General features: G+C 44.8%; 1 protein-coding gene across 2 annotated transcripts in view; it reads right to left on the minus strand.

Moving 5' to 3' along the window:
* The window catches only part of Itgb5 (integrin subunit beta 5), a 135124-nt gene that overhangs the window by 13748 nt on the left and 93574 nt on the right, over window positions 1-27802 (minus strand). For both annotated transcript variants that reach the window (XM_074073340.1, XM_074073339.1), the window contains exon 10: window positions 19133-19562. In XM_074073340.1, the coding sequence (XP_073929441.1) occupies window positions 19133-19562 (430 nt within the window). The remainder of the gene's footprint in view (window positions 1-19132; window positions 19563-27802) is intronic.

Genomic DNA, 27802 nt, shown 5'->3' on the forward strand with positions numbered 1-27802 from the left:
TCTCTGGGTCCCACCCTAGAAATGGGAGCTAGAATCGCTGTGAATGTTACTGGAACCAAGCACTCAAGGAACTCAAGAGAACACTGTCCACAGAGACATGCAGGGTATCTACAACAGTGAGGCTCTTGACAGAGGGAGGGGATGAGGCAAGTATAGAGGGCTCTGAGTAACGCAGGGGTCACCAGGAGGTAAGTGACAGCAACAATGGAATGACACTACTTCACAGTGGGAAGGGAATCAAAGGGATAGAAGACTAAGGGCTGAAGGCATTGTTGAAGAGTTAGGAGGCACTGGTGATGGTACAGGGATAAACCCCCAGCTCCCCCAGCCCCCAACCCATGCTCTCAGGGACAACCAGTCTCAGGACAAGCAGGTCCAGGAAGGAAGCCACCATTCTACCTCACCCCTACGTTTGAGGCCAAGTAGGTCTGCAGAGGCCTGAGGTAGCCCTGGTGACCACAGAAAACTGGCTGAAGGGCAGTGGGCCTAGAGGAAGAAAGGAGCTATCTTGGCAAGGGCAGAACTGAGAGTAGTTCTGTTCTTCCCATCCTTAGCTCAGAAGCAAAGGGGTCACAACAAGGCAGATGCCAGACCCTTGGAGTATAAACCATCTCTCCACAGCTGGTTCAAGACAGTTCCCATCTAGCTCTGTAATGCACTGTGGCTTTCCTCAGCATGGGCTTCCATCCCCTCTGGAGGGCCATTCTGGCTAGAGGCGGGCTGAAGAGGGAAGAGGTGGCTCCCCTCCTTAGCAGGAAGGGCACTTCACCTTCTCCCGATTCTGTCTCCTCCTTTCCCCAAGCATACACACTCACTGCCTCCTCTTCCATGGGTGCTTCTCTCTCCTTACAGCCCAGCCCTAAGGAGCCCCTTCCTCTCCCACACACCCTTCTCTCACACTCTGCAGCAGCATCTCTCTCTGCCATGGTACTCTGCCTGCTCCATACTCCTCCCTTCGTCTCAGAACAGGGAGCCATGTAAACAGGAAGTGGTTAAAGACACAGAAGGGGTATGTGTTGGAGGCCTTGGCCCATCTGGGGTCACTTCCCGTCACCCAAGTCTCACATGTGTTCTAGATATATCTGGGTGAAACCTTGGGCTAAATTTCTGGAACTATCCAACAATTGTCATGAGAGGAAACCAATACCACAGCTTTATGTGCTTCAAGTCACAGTGTCTGTGTGGTTCCAGGGCCCTGCAATCATTGAGCCAGGACCCACAGCTCTTCACTATGCACCTGTGGGAGGGAGACACAGCAGGGCCTAGCCACACAGACATCCTGAGCATTCTGACACCAGCTTGCATGCAGTCCTCACCAGAGCTTGAGAGCCAGAGATGGGCTGACTTTCTGTGGTCAGACACACACAGCCACACTTCCAAGGGGACTTTGAACAGGAAGGGGAAATCCCTCCTGAGACCAGCTATTCCTGGTTCTCTGTTGACAAGCAGGCTGGAGTTACATAACAGACCCTCTAGTGTCCTCAAGTGTCCCTGCCTGGCCTGAGCTGCCTGGTGTTCTCAGGATGTCTGGTCCCTGTGGGCATGTGCCAACCCTCTATTTTACCTTTCCCTGACATGGGCCTTAGTTCCAGAAAGAATAAAGCACAGGGATTTCTGAAATGCATGGTACATATTCCCAGCTCTCTCACCAGGGTCTCAGCAGCAACTAGATAAACCTCCAGGGGTAGGACTGAAGTTCCCTGGCAAAGTTCAGTTCTCACCACATGTTTTCTGAGCCTGTAAACACAATATTACTGCGCCAAATGGAGAACCTGCCAGCTCAGAGCAGTTCCTCCCACAAGGGAGTGCCTGGTTTAAACCTACCTCAGGCTCACTAGCACTGGGGAGTATCCCCTGCTCCATGCTGCCCTTGCCTGCCACTCTCCCCTGAAGCCTCTGGGGCTGCTCGGCTAGGGAGTGCTTGCTGAATGGAGCTGCTAGGCAATCTTACCCAACTGCCTGTGGCTCTGGGCAGGAGTCCAGTACCCTAACCAGTAAACATGGGGTAACATCTGATAACTTATAGGATTTGGGAATTCTTTGCAAATGTGCAAAAGAGACATGTACAGTTAACTTTGATGTTTACTACCTCAAAGGAACTCAGATTCTACTTTGACATCAAGCCACTAAAATCTCTTCATCTAACAACATTTTGTATAATAATTATAATCGACTCCTGCTACAGTTTGGATATGGAATACCCCCAAACAGTCCACCTGTTGAAGGCTTGGTAACCAGGGTGGCACTATTGGGAGGTTGTGGAAACTTAGGAGGTGTGGCCTAGTGAAAGGAAGAGAGGTCACTGGGGATGTGCCTTTGAAGGGGCTGTTGGGACCCAGCTCCTTCCCTCCTTCCTCTCCCCCTCTCTCTGCTTCCCATCTGCCAGGAGGTGAGTAGCTATGCTCCATTACACTCACCCTACTGATGTGCTGCCTCTCCAAAACAACATAGCCAAGTGAACAGGGACTGAAACTCCTGAAACTGTGAGCCAAAATAAACCTTTCCTTCTCTTAAGTTGACTTTCTCAGGTATTTTGTCACAGTGGTGGAAAGCTGTCTAACACAACCAGGCTTTGCTCTAGGTACTTTATACACACTACCATTGTCCTCCCCAGTAGTCCAATGGATATAATTATTATCTTAATTTTGTAGATATAGAAAATGAGGCACAGAGAGGCCAAGTAAGTTAGCCAAAATTACACAGCAGGCGGTGGCAGGAATTTGAACCACATTTGTTTGAGTCAGGAGTCTATACTCCAAACCACTATGTAGTATCACTTCTCCAGTAGAGACCAGTCATTATTATCTCTTGGCCCAGTTCCCACTCTGTCTGCTCCTGCCTCTGAATCAGTTAGTTTCTCTGTGGTCTGTTCAGCCATTTTTCTAAAATGTGAACCATACAATGCTACACTTTTGCTTAAGATTCTTTAAGGCTCCATGTCATCAGAAATTCAACCTCTATGTATAACTTTTTGTACAACTACAACGTGGCTGAGACAGTCTGTCTAAACTCTTTTCACCTGCAACTGTTTCTCTAGTTTCTCTAGGTTCTAGCCATTTCAAAACCCTCATAGCTTCTAAAAGATGCAGCACCTGAGCAGAATTTTGGTTTCCTCAACTGCAGTGTGCACAGCAGACAGACTAGGATTGTGGGAGGAGAGATGAAGAAATGACAAACCTTAGAGAAGTAGGAAAAGTCAGTAGATGAGTCCTAGCTGTGGAGAGGATGGAGCAGCTGGGGAGAGGAAGATACAGGGTAATTCCTGGGCTTCTGACTTACATGAGCGATCGAAACGGGGAGACAAGGACAATGGGAAGAGTGCCATGCTGGGAGGAAGAACATGAGCTCAGCTTGGGATATATGGAGACTGAGTGACTTGCTTTCGAGTGGCTTCAGGGAGCTCAGGAGCAATTGTAAGCAGATGAGCAGCAGGAGGAACAGCTGAAACTCTAGGCATGGAGGAAGACCCAAAGAGGATGGGGTGAGAAGGGGTCAGGGCCAACCCTGAGCAACTCCAACCCTGGGAGACTGACTTACAAGAGGCAGATGCCACAAAGGAAACTGAAAAGGGGAAAACATTTTGAGGAGGACATGGCCAGCAGAGTCCACTGAGGCTGAAAAGTCAAGGAGATGAGGGCTGAATCCAATTGGGACTGAGTTAAGAGCTGAGTGGAAGGTGACAAATGAAGACTGATTTTAGACGACTGAGGAATGTGGCTATGAACAAGAAGGAAACAGGGAGTGCTACTGAGCGTGGTGGGCTCAAGTTCCCACACTTTTACTGTCTGTCTCTTATCTCTCTCACTCTGTCTTCCACCCTCCCCCTCTAGATTACAGCATGCTCAAAAGCTAACTTAAGTCTTTCAAAAGAGTTAGTGAGCTCAGAGAGCATAATACCCATGAGCTAACAAACCCATACAAAGTCAAAGACTGGATGCTGGATGCTAGCATGGTGTCAGGCACAGAGAAGATGCTCAGAACATGCTGATGGATGGGTGTTGGGGGTGGTGAGCGTCATCAGTACAAACCTCAAGTCCTGGGGGAAGACAGTCAATGCTGGAAATTAAGGAAGGAACGCAAGTATCATTGATTCCAATGGAACTTAAATGTGATCCTTGAGATATTTCAAATTCTTAACAAATGTTCAAAAAATCTAGAGACTTTGCGTTGCCACAAAGAAAAGAAGGATTAAGAATTCTCTTTCCTTTGGAGAGCCATGCATATGGTCAGGAAGAAATCTCAGACTTTGTGCCCTCCACTGTTACAGTACAAGATTCTTCAGAGATGCAAACAATGGTGCATCCTTTTGCTGCAGGGCCAGCTGATTCTGGGTCCTTGGCTTACTGAGGATAAACCAGCCCTAACAGAGTCAACTGATGGCATTTCCCAGCAGGCAAAGCCCTTCACCCTATGCCTTTCATGTGGCTGGAACACAAGTTGTATTCAGTATCTGAGCTGCAAAATATGACCACTGTAAAAGAAAAAAAAAAAGTGATATGGCTTTAAGTCAAATTTCTCCAAACCTCAACATTACTTTGAGATGACAGCACTGGCTAGAAAGCTAAGATTCCACTGTCAGTGCCAAATAGAGCCCTCTCTCACAGGATACCTTTGCCTTCCTGGTCTTGGCCCCATATCTCCATGCTGGTGCCCTGCTGCCATGTCTACCACATCCTACATGAGGGAGGCAGGAAAAGGGCTTGGTCTCTGGCCCAGCTCTGCCAGTCACAGGAGGTAAGGCAATGCAGGGATGATGGAAAAAAAACCCATGTTCTTTAATGAACTCACCTTTCCAGTTTCAGAGACATCTGAAAACTGCCAGGTGAAATGAACCATGGTCCCTCTTCTAAGACCCTGAGAATGCTGACTCAGAAAGAGAAACAGAAGGCTGCAGCCAAAAGAAACAGAGGGACCTCAGGTCAACACCTAGGGCTTGACTTCTCCTGCCCAACCCTCCTGGCAGGCACTTCGGGGAGATGCCAGCTACATCTGGAGAGCGTGAACTCACCACAGTGACAGATGAGAGGATACTATTTTCAAACTCGGAAATTGTCATGTTGTTGTGGTTGGTGAACAAAGTTGCTCAATTCTACCCCAAGCTGGCCACCGAGACTGGTACAGCATTCTTAATGGGTAGAGTTGGTTTGGAATGTCACATGTCCAGGCCACTCTGAATCTTGGCTGCCAGGAACCTGGCCAAGCCAGGCAGCTGTCCAGAGAAGAGTGGCCCCGTAAGTCAGGGGAGGGAGATTTTTCTTGGGCCAAGGCTTTAGGCCAATATAGGTAGGGAACATGGTCCACATGCCAGCCTGTTCAGTCATAGCCTCCCTACGTGGCAGGATCAGTACTAGCACAGCAATTTCTCTGTAGGACAACAACAACTCCATGAGTTCATTGGTGGCCAAAACATTTTACAAATTACTCTAGGCTAATAAAGGTTTGTTTGAAGAAAGTGGGCTCGGCACAATCAATAAGAGCCAGATACCCACTGCATCCTAACAAGAACGCTGCTTTCCTTAAACAAGAGTTATAAAGTGATAGATCCCTCACCAGTGTGTTGGCCTGTGTATGTCCTTTAGCCCTGGTCTGCTATGCCTAACATACCCTATGCAACTCAGAGAAATTCCCTTAGGACATTAGAGAAAAATGTTTCCTAAAATCTTTTTATTTTCAGTACTCGGTTTTGATCTTAGGGCACCTTGAGCCACTCCACCAGCCCTTTTTTGTGAAGGGTTTTTTCGAGATCGGTCTCTCAAACTATTTGTGTGGGTCTGGCTTTGAACCACAATTTTCCTGATCCCTGCCTCCTGAGTTGCTAGGATTACGGGCGTGAACCACAGCACCTGGCTTCCTAAAATCTTGACTTAAAGACTAATTAAGTTAAGTAAGACTCAGAAAATGTGGGCTAACTGGTACAGTGGTGACTGTGAGGGCTAAACTGGTAATTCAGAGGTTTGGGGAGGGTCTCAAGCTGATCAAAGTAAGAAAAACTGAGTAGAGATGGTCACTTATTTGCAAAAGGTAGTGCAAGGCTCTTCTAGTCTGAATCTACAACCAAGACCCACAAGGGGCATGTCAGGTGCAGTGGCACACAGCTGCAGCCTCAGCTAGTCCAGAGACTGAGTCAAGAAATCAGGAAGATTGTTTTAGCCCTGTAGTTTAAGGCCATCCTGGGCAACATAGTGAGGCCCAGACTCAAACAAACAAACAAGGAACTTTAGTTCAGGTTCTGGGCCTCAGTTTCCCCAAAGTAAGAAACTGAATTATAGTTGATCCACTGTATATGACTGTCACTATCAGGACATGTGATGCAATAACTCCTCCTATTTAGTGCTTGCTTGTGATCAGAGCAAAAGATTAACATATTAACCTGTTTCCAAGGGAACAACCTCAATGTAGTAAGATGTGCTTTCAAATAGATTCTCCTTGCATTATTACAACACCTGCCTATTGTCAAAGGCTAAATTCATGATGTCAGATACCATGTCATGTCTGGGGAGTGCATTTCTTTAGCATAGTGACAGTTAGGCTCACTTGATGCACTTGGGGTCAGGGTTCTAGATGGGGCCAGCAGGCAATGGTCAGAGCTCTAGAAGGTGCCCTGAAAAGAGGAAGGAAAACTTGCAGTGGTTCAGACTCAGAACAATTCTAGACTCCAGGAAGCATTTGGATCTGGAGCGCTAGGGTCAGTTCTCTGAGAGGGAGGGACACTACCCAAAGGACAACAGAGTCTCCTCCCAGCCCCTGCAAATAGCCAACTGCAACAGAGTACCCAAAATCTTGAAACGGAATAAAAGGAGCAGTAAGAATAACTATTTCTGCCACCAGAGGTCTCTCACAGTTTTAAATTTAAGAGTGGGAGATTTTCTAACACACCACCTGTAATATTAAAAAGCTAATACCCCAAACCTACATGACTAGGAGCTTATCTTTGCCATTACCATGGTCTTCCTAGGATAATCCTTTGCTTTTTAAAATTCCATATGTCCTTCACAAGCCGAACTTCATGACCTTAAGGATCAGGCTGAAGTTCAAAGGCACACACAGAATCCTTAGCACATAGAAATCCTTCTATTTACACACTTCTTTTTCCAAGTAGACAGAAGAGGGCTGTGAGGGGTGACCCAATGCTTAGATCATTCCCTTTTCAGAATCACTGGTGAACAGTGGTTTAAGTTTTTGGAAACAGGACCTGACCAATGAAAAAACTATTCCCAGAACTAAGTTCGGAGCATGGAGTAAGTAGGTACTCAAAATGCTTCCCAACACTGTCTTTCAAGGTCTAAAAAGGGCCTGGAAGGTGAAGGTAGAAGTTTAAGATGAGTCATATGCCCATTCCTCAACCCTGGAAAGTTTCTGAGAAGTGGAAAATTCCAGGGGCAACAAAAATTTAGAAATTAATTCAGGACTGCAGCCTTGGCATCCAGTATTAGCATTTGGCATATGAGGCAGGCTCAATGAATTCTTGTTGAATGAGATGAATGTGGCAACCTACCTAAAAGAAAATGACCTTGAGAGATCATTGTTATTTGTACGTAACTGCATTGTCTAAGATCAGATATTAGTAAGCTCTGGTTTTTCCAAAGATCTTTCTCGAAGTACAAGCTGCAAGAGGCTGGCTGACTCCAGGATGAGCAACTCAGCTCACCTGGCTTATGTGACTAATTTAAAGATGAATTATTTTGTTATATGATCAAGCTCTGCCTTTTGGTACCTTTTTCCTTTCAGGAGAATTGAGCACTGGTTGGAAAAGGATGGAATTCTTACCCCTGGAAGGTCTGTTGGGAACTTTCTAAAGGTAGCTATTTTGATGTTTCTGCACAAGAGGCCACGAATAGCCAAGGCAATATTCAGTCAAAAGAACAATGCTGGAGGTATCACAATACCTGACTTCAAACTATATTACAAAGCAATAACAATAAAAACAGCATGGTACTGGCACAAAAACAGACACGAAGACCAGTGGAACAGAATAGAGGACCCAGATATGAAGCCACACAACTATAACCAACTTGTCTTTGACAAAGGAGCTAAAAATGTACGATGGAGAAATAGTAGCCTCTTCAACAAAAACTGCTGGGAAAACTGGTTAGCAGTCTGCAAAAAACTGAAACTAGATCCATGTATATCACACTATACCAAGATTAACTCAAAATGGATCAAGGATCTTAATATCAGACCCCAAACTCTAAAGTTGGTACAGGAAAGAGTAGGAAATACTCCGGAATTAATAGGTATAGGCAAGAACTTTCTCAATGGAACCCCAGCAGCACAGCAACTAAGAGATAGCATAGATAAATGGGACCTCATAAGGCTAAAAAGCTTCTGCTCAACAAAAGAAATGGTCTCTAAACTGAAGAGAACACCCACAGAGAGGGAGAAAATATTTGCCAGCTACACATCAGACAAAGACTGATAACCAGAATATATAGGGAACTTAAAAAACTACGTTCTCCCAAAACTAATGAACCAATAAAGAAATGGGCAAGTGAATTAAACAGAACTTTCTCAAAAGAAGAAATTCAAATGGCCAAAAACCACATGAAAAAATGCTCACCATCCCTAGCAATAAAGGAAATGCAAATTAAAACCATGCTAAGATTCCACCTCACCCCTGTTAGAATAGCCATCATCAGCAACACCACCAACAACAGGTGTTGGCAAGGATGTGGGGCGGGGGGAAAGGAACCCTCTTACACTGGTGGGAATGTAAACTAGTACAACCACTCTGGAAAAAAATTTGGAGGCTACTTAAAAAGCTAAACATTGATCTACCATTTGATCCAGCAATACCACTCTTGGGGATATACCCAAAAGACTGTGACACAGGTTACTCCAGAGGCACCTGCACCCCATGTTTATTGCGGCACTATTCACAATAGCCAAGTTATGGAAACAGCCAAGATGCCCCACTACTGACGAATGGATTAAGAAAATGTGGTATCTATACACAATGGAATTTTATGCAGCCATGAAGAAGAACGAAATGTTATCATTCGCTGGTAAATGGATGGAATTGGAGGACATCATTCTGAGTGAGGTTAGCCTGGCCCAAAAGACCAAAAATCATATGTTCTCCCTCATATGTGGACATTAGATCAAGGGCAAACACAACAAGGGGATTGGACTTTGATCACATGATAAAAGCGAGAGCACACAAGGGAGGTAAGACACCCAAAAAACTAGATAGCATTCGTTGCCCTCAATGCAGAGAAACTAAAGCAGAGACTTTAAAGCAACTGAGGCCAATAGGAAAAGGGGAACAGGAACTAGAGAAAAGGTTAGATCAAAAAGAATTAACCTAGAAGGTAACACACACGCACAGGAAATCAATGTGAGTCAATGCCCTGTATAGCTATCCTTATCTCAACCAGCAAAACCCCTTGTTCCTTCCTATTATTGCTTATACTCTCTCTACAACAAAATTAGAGACAAGGGCAGAATAGTTTCTGCCGGGTAGCAAGGGATATTGGGGGTAAGGGGGGGTTTAGGGAGGGGGCAGGGGGGAGAAATGACCCAAACATTGTATGCACATATGAATAAAATAAAAATTAAAAAAAATAATCAACACAGACACACACAAAAAGGATGTTTCTGAGGATTCCTCCCTGTTCAAAGTCACTGGTGGCGAGGCACTCCGCAAGAAGCTTTACAGACACTGTCCTATTTGATCCTTGCAACAACCTTCTGCAGTAGGCTTTTTTTCCCCTTTTGAACAGATAAGAAAAATGGAGGTTTAAAGAAGTTAAGTGAAAATCCAAGATCACAGAGGAAGAAAGTGGACAAAGCCAGGTTAGAATTCAGGTATGTCTTCCTCCAAGGCCATTTTCTTTCCATCTAGAGGGTCTTTGGTAGATGCCACCAAAGGCTCTTGCGGTGTCCTTGTGGAGGGGACAAGGAGACGCATCTCTGTGCTAGCCTGTGTTAACACTGTAATCCTAGGGAACACATATTGTCCCTGACCACTCAGGTAAATGATGGCTGTGAAAGTATCTTCAACAATTATGGGTTTGGCGTTCCTTTTACTTTATTGAAAAATACTGTAACAAATTTTATTCTCAGAGCCACTATACTCTGAGCACTCCAAAATGGAACAGGAGAATCCTGGCCTCTTCAGTTGTGAGCAGAATTGGGATTTATTTAACACCAGAGGAAGGAAATTGTTTTACTCAGGTTTCTCTGAGGGAAAAAGGGTCTTCTGTCTTTATTTCTCTCTGTCTCTCTCTCTCTCTCTCTCTCTCTCTCTCTCTCTGTGTGTGTGTGTGTGTGTGTGTGTGTGTGTGTATGCGTCCTTGTATCTTCTAATAGTATCTGGGTAATGATCAACAATCTGAACAGAGATTAACATATGAGAAAAAAAAACCTTTATTTTTCCACCTAAGCCCACAGTATTGGCAATGCCATCAAGAGGATTCTTTTCAGAAATTACGTATGCCCAATGTCCAATCTTTGTTCACTCAAAAGGTGCTTTTGGAGACCTTTATCATGGAAGCCACATATAAGATGGTCTTTTAACAAGCCATTTATGAAATATACAAATTACAATGCAATGACAAAAGATTCAGCAGTGACCAAAGCCTCAGGAATAGTCACCAGGCTACTGATTTTGAGTGTGAAGTTATACTTCTAAAGAAAACTACAAATATGGTGAGAAGTACTTTTTTTTTTGGTCAACCTTTGTTCATTATTTATATTATGCCAGCTCTGGGTCTTGAGGATGTGTCAAGCATGGCCCCTTTGTTATTGAACTCATGGTAAAGCTGTCAGGCCAGTATGTTAACAGCTATAGGGCATTGTAATGAGTGATAAGATAGCATATACAAGGAGCTGTAAGGGGAAAGAGTCACTCCAGATCAAATTCTCCAAGTATTTTCTATTCTCAGCCTAACGAGTAGTCTGTGGTTAAACAGCACAAATGGAAAATGAATGAAAATTTATATGAGAGTGAGGTCATAAATTACCTCATTAGCCATGCTAAAGAGTTTGGTTTTACACTGTAGGCAGCAGGGAGGGTTCTGCTGGGAAGAGGCAGATTTACCTTGTAGAGACATGGCTTGGGGGAGAGGAACCAGCATGCAGGCAGCGAGACCTCTCAGGGTCTTCCTAGAAGGCTCCATGAGGGCCAGCCCCACTGCACACACTTCTCCTGACAAAAGACTGGTGTGAGCTGAGACCTGTTTCTGAGATGCAGCTGACTAGGATTTGGAGAAAGAGGAGAGAAGGAGTGACCAGGGTGAACTCCAGGGGTAAAAACTATAGATAGAGGAAAGGGGTTTGGTGAAGTTTTCTACTATAGACGTGCTGTGTTTGACTTGTCTATTGTCTACTGAACTAAACTCTTTCCTTTGCTTTCAAAACACTTCATGTTTAAGGCATAGTTTTCTTCCTTGCCTTTTTAAAAAAAAATTTATTTTATTCATGTGTGCATACAATGATTGGGTCATTTCTCCACCCTTCCCACTGCCCACTCCATTAAACAACCCCTTACGCCCCCTTACCCCTCGCTACCCGGCAGAAATTATTCTGCCCTTGTCTCTAATTTTGTTGAAGAGAGAGTGTAAGCAATAATAGGAAGGACCAAGGGTTTTTGCTAGTTGAGATAAAATAGCTATACAGGGAGTTGACTTGTATTGATTTCCTGTGCATGTGTGTTACCTTCTAGGTTATTCTTCTTGATCTAACCTTTTCTCTAGTTCCTGGTCCTCATCTCCTATTCGCCTCAGTTGCTTTAAAGTATCTGTTTTAGTTTCTCTGCATTGAGGACAACGAATGCTATCTAGTTTTTTGGGTGTCTTACCTATCCTCATACCTTCCTTGTGTGTTCTTGCTTTACCATGTGATCAAAGTCCAATCCCCTTGTTGTGTTTACCCTTGAACTAATGTCCGAGTATGAGGGAGGACATACAATTTTTGGTCTTTTGGGCCAGGCTAACCTCACTCAGAGTGATGTCCTCCAATTCCATTCATTTGCTGCGAATGATAACATTTCATTCTTCTTCATGGCTGCATAAAATTCCATTGTGTATAGATACCACATTTTCTTGATCCATTCATCAGTAGTGGGGCATCTTGGCTGTTTCCATAACTTGGCTATTGTGAATAGTGCTGCAATAAACATGGGTGTGCAGATGCCTCTGGAGTAACCTGTGTCACAGTCTTTTGGGTATATCCCCAAGAGTGGTATTGCTGGATCAAATGGTAGATCAATGTTTAGCTTTTTAAGTAGCCTCCAAATTGTTTTCCAGAGTGGTTGTACTAGTCTACATTCCCACCAACAGTGTAAGAGGGTTCCTTTTTCCCCGCATCCTCGCCAACACCCGTTGTTGGTGGTGTTGCTGATGATGGCTATTCTAACGGGTGAGGTGGAATCTTAGTGTGGTTTTAATTTGCATTTCCTTTATTGCTAGAGATGGTGAGCATTTTTTCATGTGTTTTTTGGCCATTTGAATTTCTTCTTTTGAGAAAGTTCTGTTTAATTCACTTGCCCATTTCTTTATTGGTTCATTAGTTTTGGGAGAACGTAGTTTTTTAAGTTCCCTATATATTCTGGTTATCAGTCCTTTGTCTGGTGTGTAGCTGGCAAATATTTTCTCCCACTCTGTGGGTGGTCTCTTCAATTTAGAGACCATTTCTTTTGTTGAGCAGAAGCTTTTTAGCCTTACGAGGTCCCATTTATCTATGCTATCTCTTAGTTGCTGAGCTGTTGGGGTTCCATTGAGAATGTTCTTGCCTATACCTATTAATTCCAGAGTATTTCCTACTCTTTCCTGTACCAACTTTAGAGTTTGGGGTCTGATATTAAGATCCTTGATCCATTTTGAGTTAATATTGATATAGGGTGATATACATGGATCTAGTTTCAGTTTTTTGCAGACTGCTAACCAGTTTTCCCAGCAGTTTTTGTTGAAGAGGCTGCTATTTCTCCATTGTATATTTTTAGCGCCTTTGTCAAAGACAAGTTGGTTATAGTAGTTGTGTCCTCATATCTGGGTCCTATACTCTGTTCCACTGGTCATGTCTGTTTCTGTGCCAGTACCATGCTGTTTTTATTGTTGTTGCTTTGTAATATAGTTTGAAGTCAGGTATCGTGATACCTCCAGCATTGTTCTTTTGACTGAGTATTGCCTTGGCTATTCGTGGTCTCTTGTGTTTCCATATAAATTTAACAGTAGATTTTTCAATCTCTTTAATGAATGTCATTGGAATTTTGATGGGAATTGCATTAAACATGTAGATTACTTTTGGGAGTATACACATTTTTACTATGTTGATTCTACCAATCCATGAGCATGGTAGATCTCTCCACTTTCTATAGTCTTCCTCAGTCTCTTTCTTCAGAAGTTTATAGTTTTCCTTGTAGAGGTCGTTCACATCCTTTGTTAGGTTTACACCTAGGTATTTGATTTTTTTTTGAGGCTATTGTAAATGGAATTGTTTTTATATATTGTTTCTCAGTTTGTTCATTATTAGTGTATAGAAATGTTAATGATTTTTCTGTGTTGATTTTATATCCTGCTACCTTGCTATAGCTATTGATGGTGTCTAGGAGCTTTTGAGTAGAGTTTTTTGGGTCTTTAAGGTATAGGATCATATCGTCTGCAATTAGGGATATTTTGACAGCTTCTTTACCTATTTGTATTCCTTTTATTCCTTTTTCTTGCCTAATTGCTCTGGTTAAGAATTCCAGTACTATGTTGAATAGGAGTGGAGATAGTGGGCATCCTTATCTAGTTCCTGATTTTAGAGGGAATGCTTTCAGTTTTTCTCCATTAAGTGTAATGCTGGCTGTAGGTTTGTCATATATAGCTTTTATAATGTTGAGGTACTTTCCTTCTATTCCTAGTTTTCTTAGAGCTTTTATCATGAAACGGTGTTGGGTCTTATCAAAGGTTTTTTCTGCATCTATTGAGATGATCAAGTGGTTTATGTCTTTGGTTCTGTTAATGTGGTTTATTACATTTATTGATTTTCATATGTTGAACCACCCCTGCATTCCTGGGATGAAGCCTACTTTGTCGTGGTGAATGATCTTTCTGTTGTGTTGTTGAATTCGGTTTGCCATTATTTTATTGAGGATTTTTGCATCAATGTTCATTAAGGAGATTGGCCTATAGTTCTCCTTTTTGGAGGTGTCTTTGCCTGGTTTTGGGGTAAGTGTAATACTGGCTTCATAAAATGTGTTAGGCAGTTTTCCTTCCTTTCTATTTTGTGGAACAACTTAAGGAGGGTTGGTATCAGTTCTTCTTTAAAGGTCTGATAGAATTCAGCAGAGAATCCATCAGGTCCTAGACTTTTCTTTTTCGGGAGACTCTTGATTGCTGCTTCAATTTCATTTTGTGTTATAGATCTATTCAGGTGATTAAGATCCTCTTGGTTCAGTTTTGGATGATCATATGTATCTAGAAATCTGTCCATTTCTTTAAGGTTTTTGAATTTATTTGAATATAGGTTCTCAAAGTAGTCTCTGATGATTTCCTGGACTTCCATGGTGTTTGTTGTTGTTATTTCCCCTTTTGCATTCCTGATTCTACTAATTTCGGTTTTTTCTGTCCTTATTTTAGTCAGGTTTGCCAAGGTCTGTTGATCTTGTTTATTTTTTCAAAGGACCAAGTTTTTGTTTCATTAATTCTTTGTATGGTTTTTTTTGTTTTCTATTTTATTGATTTCAGCTCTTATTTTTATTATTTCTCTCCTATTTGTTTTGGGATTTGCTTGTTCTTGTTTTTCTAGGAGTTTGAGATGTATCATTAGGCCATTGATTTGGGATCTTTCAGTCTTTTTAATATATGCACTCATGGCTATAAACTTTCCTCTCAGGACTGCCTTTGCTGTGTCCCATAGGTTCTGGTAGGTTGTGTTTTCATTTTCATTGACTTCCAGGAACTTTTTAATTTCCTCTTTTATTTCATCAATGACCCACTGTTCATTAAGCAATAAGTTATTCAGTTTCCAGCTGTCTGCATGTTTTTTGTCTTTATTTTTGTTGTTGAGATCTAGTTTTATTGCATTGTGATCAGATAGAATGCATGGTATAATTTCTATTTTCTTATATTTGCTGAGGCTTGCTTTGTGCCCTAGGATATGATCTATTTTGGAGAAGGTTCCATGAGCTGCTGAGAAGAATGTGTATTGTGTAGAAGTTGGATGGAATGTTCTGTAGACATCAACTAGGTCCATTTGATCTATGGTATATTTTAGATCCCTCACCTTATTTCTCATCCAATATCCTATTTTTAGTCCTCAGTGTGTGAAATTTACCTACCTGCAACATCAGTCAAAAATAATTTCCATTGCTGCCTCTTTGCAACTGGCTCACTCATCCTGTCCATTGTTCTTGGTAAAAAACTATCTGTCCTTTTGGAAGCCCCACTTAATCCTCATGTATCCTCATGGATAATGCTGCCATAGAAGAGGTTTCATTTGGTGAGAATCAAGAAGCCTAGAACTGGGCCTTAATCTCGGGGGTACCGTTAGCTACAGAAGTTTGACAGACCTTTGCTAAGTCTGTTAAGAACTGTCAGGCCAGACCCAGGACCTGTGCTTGGACACAGGCTCTTGCCTACTAGGAAAGACATCACTAGTGTTATGCTCCATTTTTTATGTTTGAAAGAGAACTATAGATACCCTTGATCTCTAATTGCCTGCCATATAATAAAGGTGAGCTATGTACAGATAAACCTTACTTAGATTTACTTTTGGGGTATCACAGTCATGAGACCAAAAAGGTGCTGCTCAAAATTACATAATCAATTTGAATTTAATTTTCTCATTATATGAAACTCAGGAGGCAGGAGGATACTCAGCAGATTATTGAATATGCTCCAGAGCAGTAATTTTATATACAGACACCACAAGAGAGTTTGCCACAAGAGAGTGACTCAGATCCTAAGAGATGCACTGTTTGGGCACAGAAACCAACCAAGAACAACAAAGTTTGAGCAAGAATCATCTATTACATTAAAAAAACAACTGAACAAATAATAACCTACTTCTCCAAAGGAATTTTGGAGGGTCAATACTTTACAAGACTCAAAAGAATAGGACCCCTTAAAGTTCCCCTTGCACTCATGGAAACAGTCTATGAACAGAACCATTCTCTAAGTTAGGCTGCTTCTAGAAACCAGCAGGAGAGCGAGAGCCCATGGTACACATGCATTCCCATGACGATGTGTCACAAAAGTAATAACAGAGCTGTGCAATTGCTTCCAGACCTGAGTTTGACTTGCTTCACTGCTCATTTTTATGATAGAAAACCTACTCCAAACCTGTGGTCTCTTGCATTTTCTCCAGTCCTGTCTCTCAGTAGGGGGCAAGGATTCCACACCTCTAATAGCTTCTCGGAGTGTCCCCAGGGATTCTAGCCCTGGTTTTGTCTCAGCCACTTCTTCAACTGCACCCCTAGGCCCCCTCTACAGACAGACCACAACCACACGATCCCCTTCTAGTACATGCTGCAGGGGGAAGGTGTGAGAAGAACCATGGGGAATGTTGAGGTCAGCGGCTTGTGAGCCTGAGTCAGCATCCTCAGGAGCAGAGTGGTTGGGAAATAGTCCTCTCTTTCACGAAAACCCCAACTGGAACAGCAACTAAAGCACTCAAACCAAGGTGCACATTTCCAGAGTAGGAGCCCATGCTGACCACGGGTGCCTAAGAACCCACCAGTTCACAGCTGCCTGTGGAAGGAGCCAGAGGGTCTGAGAGACGAGGAAGTGTAACACTGTGAGGAACGAGTGTATCATCAAGTACTGCCTGAAGCTGGGCTCAGTTTTAAGTCCTTCTTAAATTGACAAACACAACAATGACCTCATTATAGAAACTATTTTCTCCTGGAAGACTTGGATAGCTTCAAGTTTCAACTAGTCATGGCTTTTAAAGTAAAAGGGTAGAAGATTCCAGTTTGAGGTACAATGAAAACAGAGCCAAAGTGTTCTAATCACTGACTTACCAGAGCAAGTCAACTTCAAGTGCTCTCTCTGGATATAATATTACAGAGGAGAAAAAAGAGCAAGGTACAAAATAATATGCAGACACACATGCTAACTTAGAAAAGGGTTTAAAAGAAAAGACACTAACCTCTTAAAATGTGAGTGATGAAATTAAGGATGATTTAAAGTATTTCTTTCTACCTTTCAGAACATTCTAGACCTAACAAAAATCCTCTAGCTGTCTGGAAAGGTCTTTCTCTTGACTGAGCACACAGCTTTCAGGGGCATGCATGTCAAACAGTGAAGGAGAAAAGAGCCCTTCAACTGGTTTGCCAAATGGTTCCCATCAATCCTCCTCACCAAGGAGAGAGACAGCACTGACTGACCACACATCCATCAACCTCCCTATATTTCTCAAGTTTTCTTTAATGAATGACATAGCTTTTCCAGCGGTAGCGGGAGACATTCCATCTCTTCAATCCAGGGAAGCTGGTGGGCTGGAGCATCATTCAACTGGGAGTCTCCAGGGCCTGGCAGCCCTTTGGTTTCTCAATCCCATGATCTTAGTCTCCTGATGCCATAGGGTTGTACAGGTAAAGGGAAAAGAGCACCTGGGGGCTTTTGGATGCAGAGTCTGGCGGAATGCTGAAATAGAAGATTAACTCAAACTGTGAGTTCTGGTGGTTGAATAAAATAATGCATGCTCACTCAGCTTCAGAATCTTCCTTTTTCCACAATGACAAGTTTTCCCTTCAGAGGGTGATGCACACCTACTTTACCAATCACCCTGCATCTCCAAGGCTCTGTGTGCTGTTTAGGCTCTTCATCTATGTCTTCTCCTTCCATCCACAAAGTGACACAGAGATAAGTGGCGTTGGAACACTTTTAGAGATGGGAAAACCAAGAAAGATGACCAAAGCCTTAGGCTGATAAGCAGGGATGGAATTTGCATAGGCAAATCTGCTTCCCGGTAACATGGGGCAAAAACATTTCCAAGGGTTATTTCTGGCTGCTATAGGGAAAGGGGGACAGATCTGGGATATTTACTAATAACGCATAAAGAAAAGTAGTAGCCAGGTGTGGTAGAGCACACCTATGATGGCACTCAGGAGGACTGTCATTTGGAGGCCAGCCTGGGTTACATAGGAGACCCTATCTCTAAAGAGCAAACAAACAGGAAGGGAAGAGAAGGAAGGAGAAAAGAAAAGAAGAGAACTGCCCAAAAAAGTCTATTACCAACATAGCCAGGCTTTGTGGAGCTTTTATTGTGGTAAGGGAAATGGAAATCCCATCCCGCCATGCTGGCAAAGCCCAGGGATTTGCAGGTGAAGGGTGGCACCACCTGCGCACTGGGCATTACACTGCTCCCTTAGGGAGTGTGGTACTGACTTACCTAGGGTGAGCCCTCCTTTTGTGCCAGGCAATATGCTAGATGCTTCACTCATGCTCTCTCATTTCTCCAACAACTCTATACTCAAAGTCCCACGGCAGCAGTGATGTTAGGGAGTGAGGCCCAGGCCTGCCTGCCTGCTCCTGAGCCCACACTTGTTCTGCTAACCCAGACAGAGCCATCCAATCTATCATCACTCTGATGCAGAAAGGCTCGATTCCTGTTGCAATGTTTGGCACATGGAACCCTCATTTTTCCACTACCTTACTCTATGACATTCACGTGTCCTGCACTTTCCAGGGCGATGCCGACTGAACACTATGGCTCCACCGCACCCTTGGGTGTACTCAAACTTGTCTTTTGTGAGGTCTGCTCCAGGAAGCCTCCCCTGCTCACCCACACCCATGCAACCCTAGCACTTATTTCTTCCATGCAAGGAAGGGTAATCCTCCTGTGATAACACTGTCACACGTGCCTGCCTTGGCTTCCTCTGTACCTCACTGCCTGTTTTATCTTCTGGCTGAACCTTACTTATCAGGTATGGTATGTAGACAAGTCCTGTGTCAACTGGGCAGTTAGCTGCATGACCCCCCACAGGCTGCCTCCAACAGAGTCTGCCCTACATGGCAGGGTCTTCTACATTAGTATTCCACGTAGCCTCTGTGCCACTGTTAGGCAAGGTTTGTCCAAGTTTTTCTCCCAGGACAGCTGTGGTGGTGACCATTCCACCACCACTGGAGGAAAGGCGAGCTTTGGGAGGTCTGAATGGCACCCAAGCATGGGTCTGACTCAGCAAACGTGCTGGCCAGGAGCCTACCTGAGCAGAGGACGCCCTTGTTTCTGGCACAGGAGAAGCTGTCACACTCGCAGAACGGCCCGTAGATCCTCCCGAACTCGCTCTCGAAGCAGGAGCACTGGTTGCAGCTACATTCGCCACGCCCGCTGCACAGGGGCTTGCCCTCTGCCTCTCGGCACAGGTTCTGGTACCCACTCTGGTTCTCCCCTTCCTGGCACTCACACTTAGTGCCCAGATAGCTGGGGTTACACTCACACAGGCCACAGATGTAAGTTCCGTTCCCGCTGCATCGGGGGCTGTCAGGCTCCAGCCCTATACTGCAGCCACATGTGCAGTCATAGGTGACCCCCACCTGTAGGCTATCCCGGAACCCCACAGGTCGGAGGGTGAACATGTGCTCCACATGTCTGTTGGGGCAGCTCCGGGCCTCCACTGACACCTCAAAGGATGCCTAGGCAGAAGGAAGAGAGGGGACATATGGTCATGGCAAGCTGGGACCTCCCAACCACCCAGGGGTACAGCCAAGCCAAGCATACTTCCTGTGAGGCCCTGCCCCTCCAGCATGCAGGTAGACCCCCTGCAGAGGCTGGAAGGTGAGGGGAGGAAGAGACTGCTGAATCAGCAAGTCCCATATTTTAGGAAAGCAAAGCATACTAAGGTATGCTAATGCCAGACACACATTGCTGTTGGCTTTTTTTCATTTTTTGGTTGTACTGGGGCTTGAACTCAGGGCCTTGCACTTGCTAGACAGGTGCTCTACCACTTGAACCATGCCCCCAGCCCTTTGTGCTTTAGTTTATTTTCAGATAGGATCTTGAGTTTTTGTTCAGGCTGATCTTGGACTATGATCCTCCCATCTCCACCTCCCTCTTTAGCTGGTATTACAAGTGTGTACCACCATGGCTGGCCCACTCTTGTTCTTTAATGTTCGTTATCTCTTATTAGTCTCATAACCCTCTCCTGAGGGACTTTGAAGAAAGGCATGAGGAGCTATACAAAGTTCTTGTTCTCCCCTTTCTTTTCACTTCTATCCTGTCCTCTTCCCACCTCTATTGCAGTACATCTCTCCCTTTCAATTTTAAGTCAGTCATCAAAAAAAAAAAATGCCATGTATCTGCACAGTGTAGGAGAAGGGTTTCAAGATGAAATCTGGGGGTAGGGAGACACAAATATTCAGCACATTGACAATGCTCTTAGAATAAAGTCCAGAACTATGGCCAGGCATGGTTAGACCTAGCTATTCCTAGTATTTAAAAAAAGAACAAAAGCTGGGCATGGTGGAGTTCATCCGTAATCCCAGCACTTTTTAGAATGAGGCAGAATGATTGATAGTTCAAGGTCAGCCCAGGCTAAAGAGTTCCAGACAAGCCTGGGCTACATAGCAAGACCCTGTCTCAAAAATACAAATAATCAAAACACATCATTCATCCAACCAACATTTACTGGGCACTGTCTGTGCCAGGCATGGTGCAGGGTTCTGGTGGGACCACCCGGCATGAGGTGAGAAGGTTGCAAACACCTATCTGCTCTCTATGGAGAGGCTTCCTTCCCTGCCAGAGAAAGGACAGACTGACACATAAACCCCATCTCCCACAGCCCGTGCTCCAGTTTCTCCTCTGGGAGTGTTCTCCACAGCTGCATCTTGCCCAATCAGCCCATGGCCCTGATGCCTTTAAAGGAGAGTCACTGTCTAAAGAAAACATGTCACACTCGTGGACACTTTCTTTTAAAACAAAACATGTAGGGAAGTGCTTCCAACTGTGGAGCTTCTCTTGGGTTGCCTTGAAAACTAGCAGCAAGGTGAACCTAGCAGGATGACAGATGGCAGAGCTAGAGGGATGTCCGTCAGCTGCCCATCTGGCTAGAGAGGACAGGAAGCAGGGAAGAGGCGCACTCTGATTCTTCCTGGAACTAGAGCACAGCTCTAGTAAATTTCATGGAAATCCAGATAGGTGGCTGGTATGTGCTAATGCCACCTCATTGAGAAGCACTTCTTCCCCTTCTTAAACAGACAGGTCTAGCCACTCCACCAACTGACCCATCACAGCTGGGCCCAGGTATCTTTATTTCCAAAATGGCTCCTCACATCATTCTGAAGTTCTTAAAAGGAGCCCTTGTTAGCTATTACTATTCTTAATTCTATTGTTTGGGATGGAAAAACTGATCTTAAAAAGACACCACTAATCTGTATTAATAGGCACTCTTTAGGTAAAAATATTATTTTTTGAGAATACTGGAAATATTTGTTGCCAAATGTTCCATAGATCTATATCACTCTGAGATCTTATAAAATGTCTCTTCTCAGATTCTGTGACATCTGGGGTCTGAGCAGGGCAGTCCCAGTTCCTCTGGGACTCTCTGGATCCCAGAGGAAGTCCTGATTGGCAGTAAACCATTGTCCTAGAGGTCTCGACAACAGCCACCCAGAGCTCAGCACTGGCCAAGACACTTAACATGAGGTGCTTTTGACAGGTAAGCAGAGGACAAAGGCCAGGAGACAGTGGGAGGACCAAGTCAGGTGCAGACAGTTTGGGCTAGCCCACCTTACCTGACATCTCCACATGGGGTGGGAAGGGTGAGGCAAAGGGGAGAGATTGGGAAAAACAAGTTCAAGGCTGAGTTCCAAAGCCCCAAGGTCCAGAGAGGAGGCTCAAGGTAAAGAAACAAGATGGGAATCTACCTGGGGTTTAATACCTGTTAATGACATTTCTGGTTAGCACCTGCCAAGTGCCTATGAAGCACTAGCATTGTACTGGTCCACAGCTTCTCGTTCACATGCTCCAGAAGAAAGCACCCTCATTTCCCCAGGGAGACAAGGGGTTGAAAGGATTCTGAGCTTGGCTATGGCTATACAGCAGGTTGGGATTGGGCTGGCTAGAGGTGGGCCTCTACTTTCCTTAGCATATCACATCCTAGAAGGGGACAGGAGAGGATGCTTATGTTCAAATCTGGGTACAGAAGAAGTGTCAGTCAACCTTATTATAGGGACAACTTGGTGGTGCCCCCAAAGTGGTAGTCAGAGGCTTCACTAAAGCTTTCTGCTTGGGCTGGGAATGATGTGAGCCAAAGATGGGAGGGGGAATGGGGACTGAGCCTGACCAAAGCCATCCATACAACCTTCAAGAATGCAGAAGGGTATACCCCAGTACAATAATATGATTAAAAAAAAAAAAGCCAAATACCTTTCTTTGAAAAAAAAAAGAATGCAGAAGAGAACAGAGCCTACAAAGGGCTGATGTCATTCCTCCCCAAGACCCAGAGAGAAACAGTGATTTGCTTGAAGCTGCTACTTCCTAGGGATACAAATTGTTGGACTTGTTAAATAAACAGCCTCTCTTCCACAAAGGCATCTGCAGGTCAGAAATACAATAAACTACAAAGGAATGAGCTGGACCAAGAGCCAAAGACATTTAATTACTGACAGACTATGAGGAGTGTCCATCTGTGAACAAAACCTTCCCTAGGCAAACTGGCCTGTATCAAGGGAGAAAGTAAGAAGAGTTGAATCTCCTGAGGCCTGCCAATCTGTTGTGTTTGCTGGGCAAAGTGGAGGTGCTGGGGAGCCTCCAAACTGGTGCTGGCACCTACATCACCAGGGTGCAGAAACTCTCACTGTCTGCCTGGCTGCCAGGCAAGGGGGTATGGCTTCCAACTAGATCCCCTGGGCCTCCTCAGCCAAGGGCTTCAATAGCGGAGGAACTATCTGTCTGACCCCATGCAGCCTGCCTGCAGCTGGCTGTCTGATAACCAGAGAGAGGCTCTGTTGATTTCAGCCACTAAGTCTCAACCCCTGCTGGACACAGGAATGCTGAAAAAAAAGCATGTTGGGAGCAGCAAGTAAGTCTGTTTGCTTGCCCCTCCTTTCAGTCTGCGTTCCCTACTGGATTAGGAAATAATCCAGAGAGGCTAGAAGGCATCTGGAATGCAGCTTCTTTGCTTGTCTGTCCTGGTGACAGAAGATTCCAGCACACTACTGATACCAAGAGCTCCCCAGTTCCTGGACACTTTCCAGTCTCCCACTCCAAGATTCCAGAGGCAGGTCACAAACACAGCAGCCATCCTGCCCAGACTTGTGATTTAACCTCATTGGGATGCTCCTGGTTCCCCCACAGGGCTGCTGGCCTGGCCCACCCTTTCAAAAGGGCTGCCCAGCCCCCACCCAAACCCACCAACCCCAAAGCTATGTAGATGCCAAGTCCACTCAGATCCCAATGAAACACAGGAGCACAGGATACAGAGCCCAGAGAAGTGGACAGGAGGGGTTGCCGTGGGAAGGCCATGACAGGGGCTCTTTGTGCTGGGCATTAGTGCTAGCTGCTCAGCCAGCCACTTGCATACTGATTTGTCAAAGCCAGTTAACAAGAACACGACTCCCAGTGGCTGGGTGCACTCGGTCAGCCTTTAAATTAGTGTTAGGAGTAGAGCAGGAAATTAGAGCAACACCTAAAACCCTGAAGAAGAGCTCCTCATTGGAACTGGGTTTCAGGGTTAAGATTAAGGGAAGGCTCTTCTTTGAGGACATCGTTGTCTTGCACCCCTGCCTCCTCTCTGGCTTCTTGCTGGACGCGTCTTAACCCAGAGAACACAGACTGGCCACCAAACTACCACTTCTGGTTGAAGTGATCATAGCTGCTGCCTGTTTCTCTATTACTTCTGCAGGAAGCTGTAATTATAAGGAAGTGAGATATCCACTTAACCCAGCTGTCCCAAGGCTGCCTCCTCCACTGGCCACATCCTTGTCTCATCTATCCCCAGGCCTGACTTGGAGGTACCTGCTGACAAGTGAACCCTGTCTGCTCTTCATAACTACTCTTCTCCAGGAATGGTTAACCCCTCACCATTCCCTGACCTCTCCTTAGCCCTCCTAACTCAAGGCACCCAGCATGGAACCCACCTGCCAGAACTGCCAGACCCTTACCTTACTTAGCATATATGTCCTACCAGTGTGGCTTGGACCAACCATTCTCCCCTCAGTTCCCAACCCTCTGTAGCCGCTTTGCTTCTTCACATCCCAGCAGACTCGCCTCGCTGCTTTGCCCATGCTATGCCCACCAATGGGAGCACCCCACCCCTCTTGAATGTCTCAGCTGGAACAGCATCCCCCTGCGATGTCAGATCCTTCTTCCTTGGGGCTCCTACGGCACCATGCCATCTTTGTCACAGCACTGGTCACTCCTATATGGGATGGATTTATTTGCATGATTACTTTGACTCCAGACTCTGAGCCCTTGCTTGTCTGGCTCACATCCTAGGTAAGCACAGTATTTGACACATAGACTTTCACTGAACAAGAGTGGATTTCAGCACAGTGACTAGTGAGTTCTGAAATGTATGTCCTTGGACACATGTCCACAGAGACATACCCACATGCTCACTCAGTAGCATAGCTGGTTGAAAGTCCAACTGTAAATTCTTAGAGAAGGACAGCTCAGCCCAGAAGGAAAGAGAGAGAGTTTGCCTTCTGGGCCACTTAAGAAAATCACACTAATCCCAGCTGAAAGAGCACCCCATCTCAGGGCTGGAGAAAGTGACAAACCCCTTTCTTTCAGCATAAGCTTGCTCACTGAGTCATGGAATCCTACTCAGAAGGGCCTGAGCTATCTTAATGCTGTCTTAAAATTATTAGCAATTTTTCAACATGGACTCTACATTTTCATTTTGCACTGGGACTCACAGACTATGTAGTCAGCTTTCTCCCCCACCCCCCAATACTGCCTCCAAGGCTCTGAGGGAGCTCAGCCCTCATGGTCCGCGTAGATCGGCCTGGCCCTTGTAAGCAGCATCACATCCGGTTCAGACAAGCAGAGTGGCTGCTGCTCTGTGCCAGCCTGTCTTCATCCACAGAAAACAAAAACCCCACAGCCTTTGCTGCAGAGCCAGGGGGCCATGTGACCGTGGCCCTTGGACAGCGACAATACTGGGATAGTGAGAAGACACAAAGGCCAGCACGGAGGCTTGCCTCAGGGCCCCCTGCTGTATCTGCAGGGCCACAGTCATTGGATCCCAAAGAGGAACTGGCAAAGGGAACTGGTGTAGGGAAACAGTCTGCTTCTTTATTATTGCTTCAAATGCTCTGAAAACTATCTCAGTACAGCAGAGAGACTGCTCACTGTTGCAAAAAAAAAGTTACTTAAAATCTTCTTTGATTTCTGAACAATGTCTATTTTTCTGAGGTATCCTAGCAAAAAACAAAAGCTGTACACTAGCGTGTCTGTGCCTAAGTGGCAATGATGTCCCCATATGCCTCCTTGCACAGCGCAGGAAACCTTAGGGGAAGGTCTGGGTTGTGGCATTGGTGGTCTCTGATTTGAGTCCTGGTCTCTGCAGCTCACTGGCAGTGGAACCTCTGGCCAGTTTCTCAGGCTCCTCTTTGAGCCTCAGTTTTTCACACATTAAAATGGGGACGTATGGTTACCTTACAGAAAAAGCAGCAAAGCCCCTACCGGGTACACTGCAGTTCCTGTAAGTGGTGACTAGTGACTCCCCATGACAAGGAGGCTGTGGTCAGTGAGATGACTCAGTCTTGGTTGGGGTTGTGGGTCCACCACGTAATAGCTGGGTGGGCTTGGGCAGGTCACCCTGTCCCCATATGTCAGGCTGTGCACCAGCAATGAGTATGCACTCTGTTCCCAGCAAAGCCAACAGCTGTGTGAAATGAGTAGAACATGGGCACAGAGGCACTCAGTAAACTGCTTCTGTTGCTTTGATTTCTGTTCTTTGAAATAGGTTTGGCAGAACAGAATCATGAGCATCAAGAGGCTGAATGGAGATGGTATGGATGCTAGAAAGACCTGGATCCAAACCTTCACTTCACTACTTATAGTTGTGCAGTCTTTGGCAATTAAATTCTGCAAGTCCTAGTTTCTCTCATCCACCAACATGGATAAGTGGGTGGGGAACACAGAACTACTCATTGTCTACTTTTGTTTCTATTCCTTCTTGGGACTAAATGTTATTTCCCTTTGGGTTCTATGAGGGATGCCAATATTCTTACAATGATTTTCCTGTGTTTGCTTAAGGTGGCAAAACGGATTCAGTTCCTTGGTTCCAAGAATTCTGTTCTAACTTTATGGTGTCATTATGGTGTCAACAAACACCATAATGTTTATTCTAGGTTTCCATCCAGTTCATCATGATGGCTGCTTGTCACTCCTCCTTTTTAGAGAGACTGCACAGAGGTTAGGCACTGGTGGCTCCTCCTTGTAATCCTAGCTACGTGAGAGGTGAGATTGGGAGGACTGCAGTTGGAGGCCAGCCCAGATAAACAGTTTGTGAGACCCCCATCTCTAAAACAAGTAGAACAAAATGGACTGGGATGTGGCACAAGTGGTGGAGCACCTGCTTTGTAAGCACAAAGCCCTCAGTTCAAACCACAGTCCCATAAAAAAAAAAAAAAAAAAAAAGACTTCACAGCATGAAGTAGCATGCAGTTCAACTGCACAAAGACTGGCACCGTCACCTCTGGGGTTTCAAAAACACTTCTGTTAATGCAGCCATAGTTGGCATGCCTCTTTATTTTTTGCTTCTTTGTTGTCCACATCAGCCTGCTAGGTAGTGGCTAGCCTCGAACTCTTGATCCTCCTCCCTCCACTTCTAAAGTGCCTTTTAAATTTTTTTTAAGTGACACTATTTATGCACCTTGAACCTTTGAGCCATTAGAGTCTGGCATCTTTTTTTTCCACATTCCTATCAGGCCACATTCCCTCTATCCAATTAATATTCTGAACTAAATATAAGACATTAGTCATGATTTCAATCTGGCTCAGTTTCAAAAAATATTTTTAAGCCAGGTATGATGCCTGTAATCCCAGCTCTTGGAAGGCAGAGATTGGGAGGATTGCACTTCGAAGCAAGCCCAGGCAAAAAGTTAGAGAGAACCCCATCTCAAGCAAATGGACTGGGGGCATTGGTCAAGTGGTAGAGCACTTGTCTAGCAAACACAAGACCCTGTGTTCAAACTCCAGTACTGTATATATATATATGTATAATCTTGGTTTTCCTGTTTTATAAAATAAGCTGTTTTCTCCAGTTGTGCTACCTTCCCACATTTGATAAGCAGGTCTTCAGTGAGCTCACCCCAAGCCAACAGAACACACAAACAGACAAGAGGCATCTGGAATCTCGGTCTGGTCCTTCCTCATAGAAAGCAGCTTACTCAGCTACAAATCTGCCTGACAGTGCTGTCATCAACCCACACTGTTTGCCGTACATAGGACATCATTAGGGACTGTCAAGAGCATTTGTGTAACCAGGGCATGTTGTGTGTGCACAACCTCTCTCTTGCTGTAACTCTCCTCCAATCAAAGGCCACCTCTTGGTTTGGCACACAGCTACAACAACTTTGTTTTTTGAGATATGATCTCACTGTGTAACCCAAGCTGGCCTTGAACTCACAAGCCTGCTGCCTCTACCTCCTGAGTGCTGAGATTATAGGGCATGCAACCCTACACCCAGCTTACAGGTACATATGTTTGTATACATCATTTATATTCATTATCTGGCAAGGCAACTGCTCCCTCCATAGCTCTAGAGGCACCTACTCCATCCCATTGGATCAAGTAGCTGGCTTCCTTCATAGTTTACAAAAGGAAAGGTAAGGGTCCACTTAGTCTTGCAGAAGACTAGGAATGGAAGCCAGGTCTCCTAGCTTCCTGCCCATATGCTTCCACCTGATTGCTTCTCTGTTGAGCT

Source organism: Castor canadensis, chromosome 5, assembly GCF_047511655.1.
Source record: "Castor canadensis chromosome 5, mCasCan1.hap1v2, whole genome shotgun sequence".
NCBI lineage: Eukaryota > Metazoa > Chordata > Mammalia > Rodentia > Castoridae > Castor > Castor canadensis.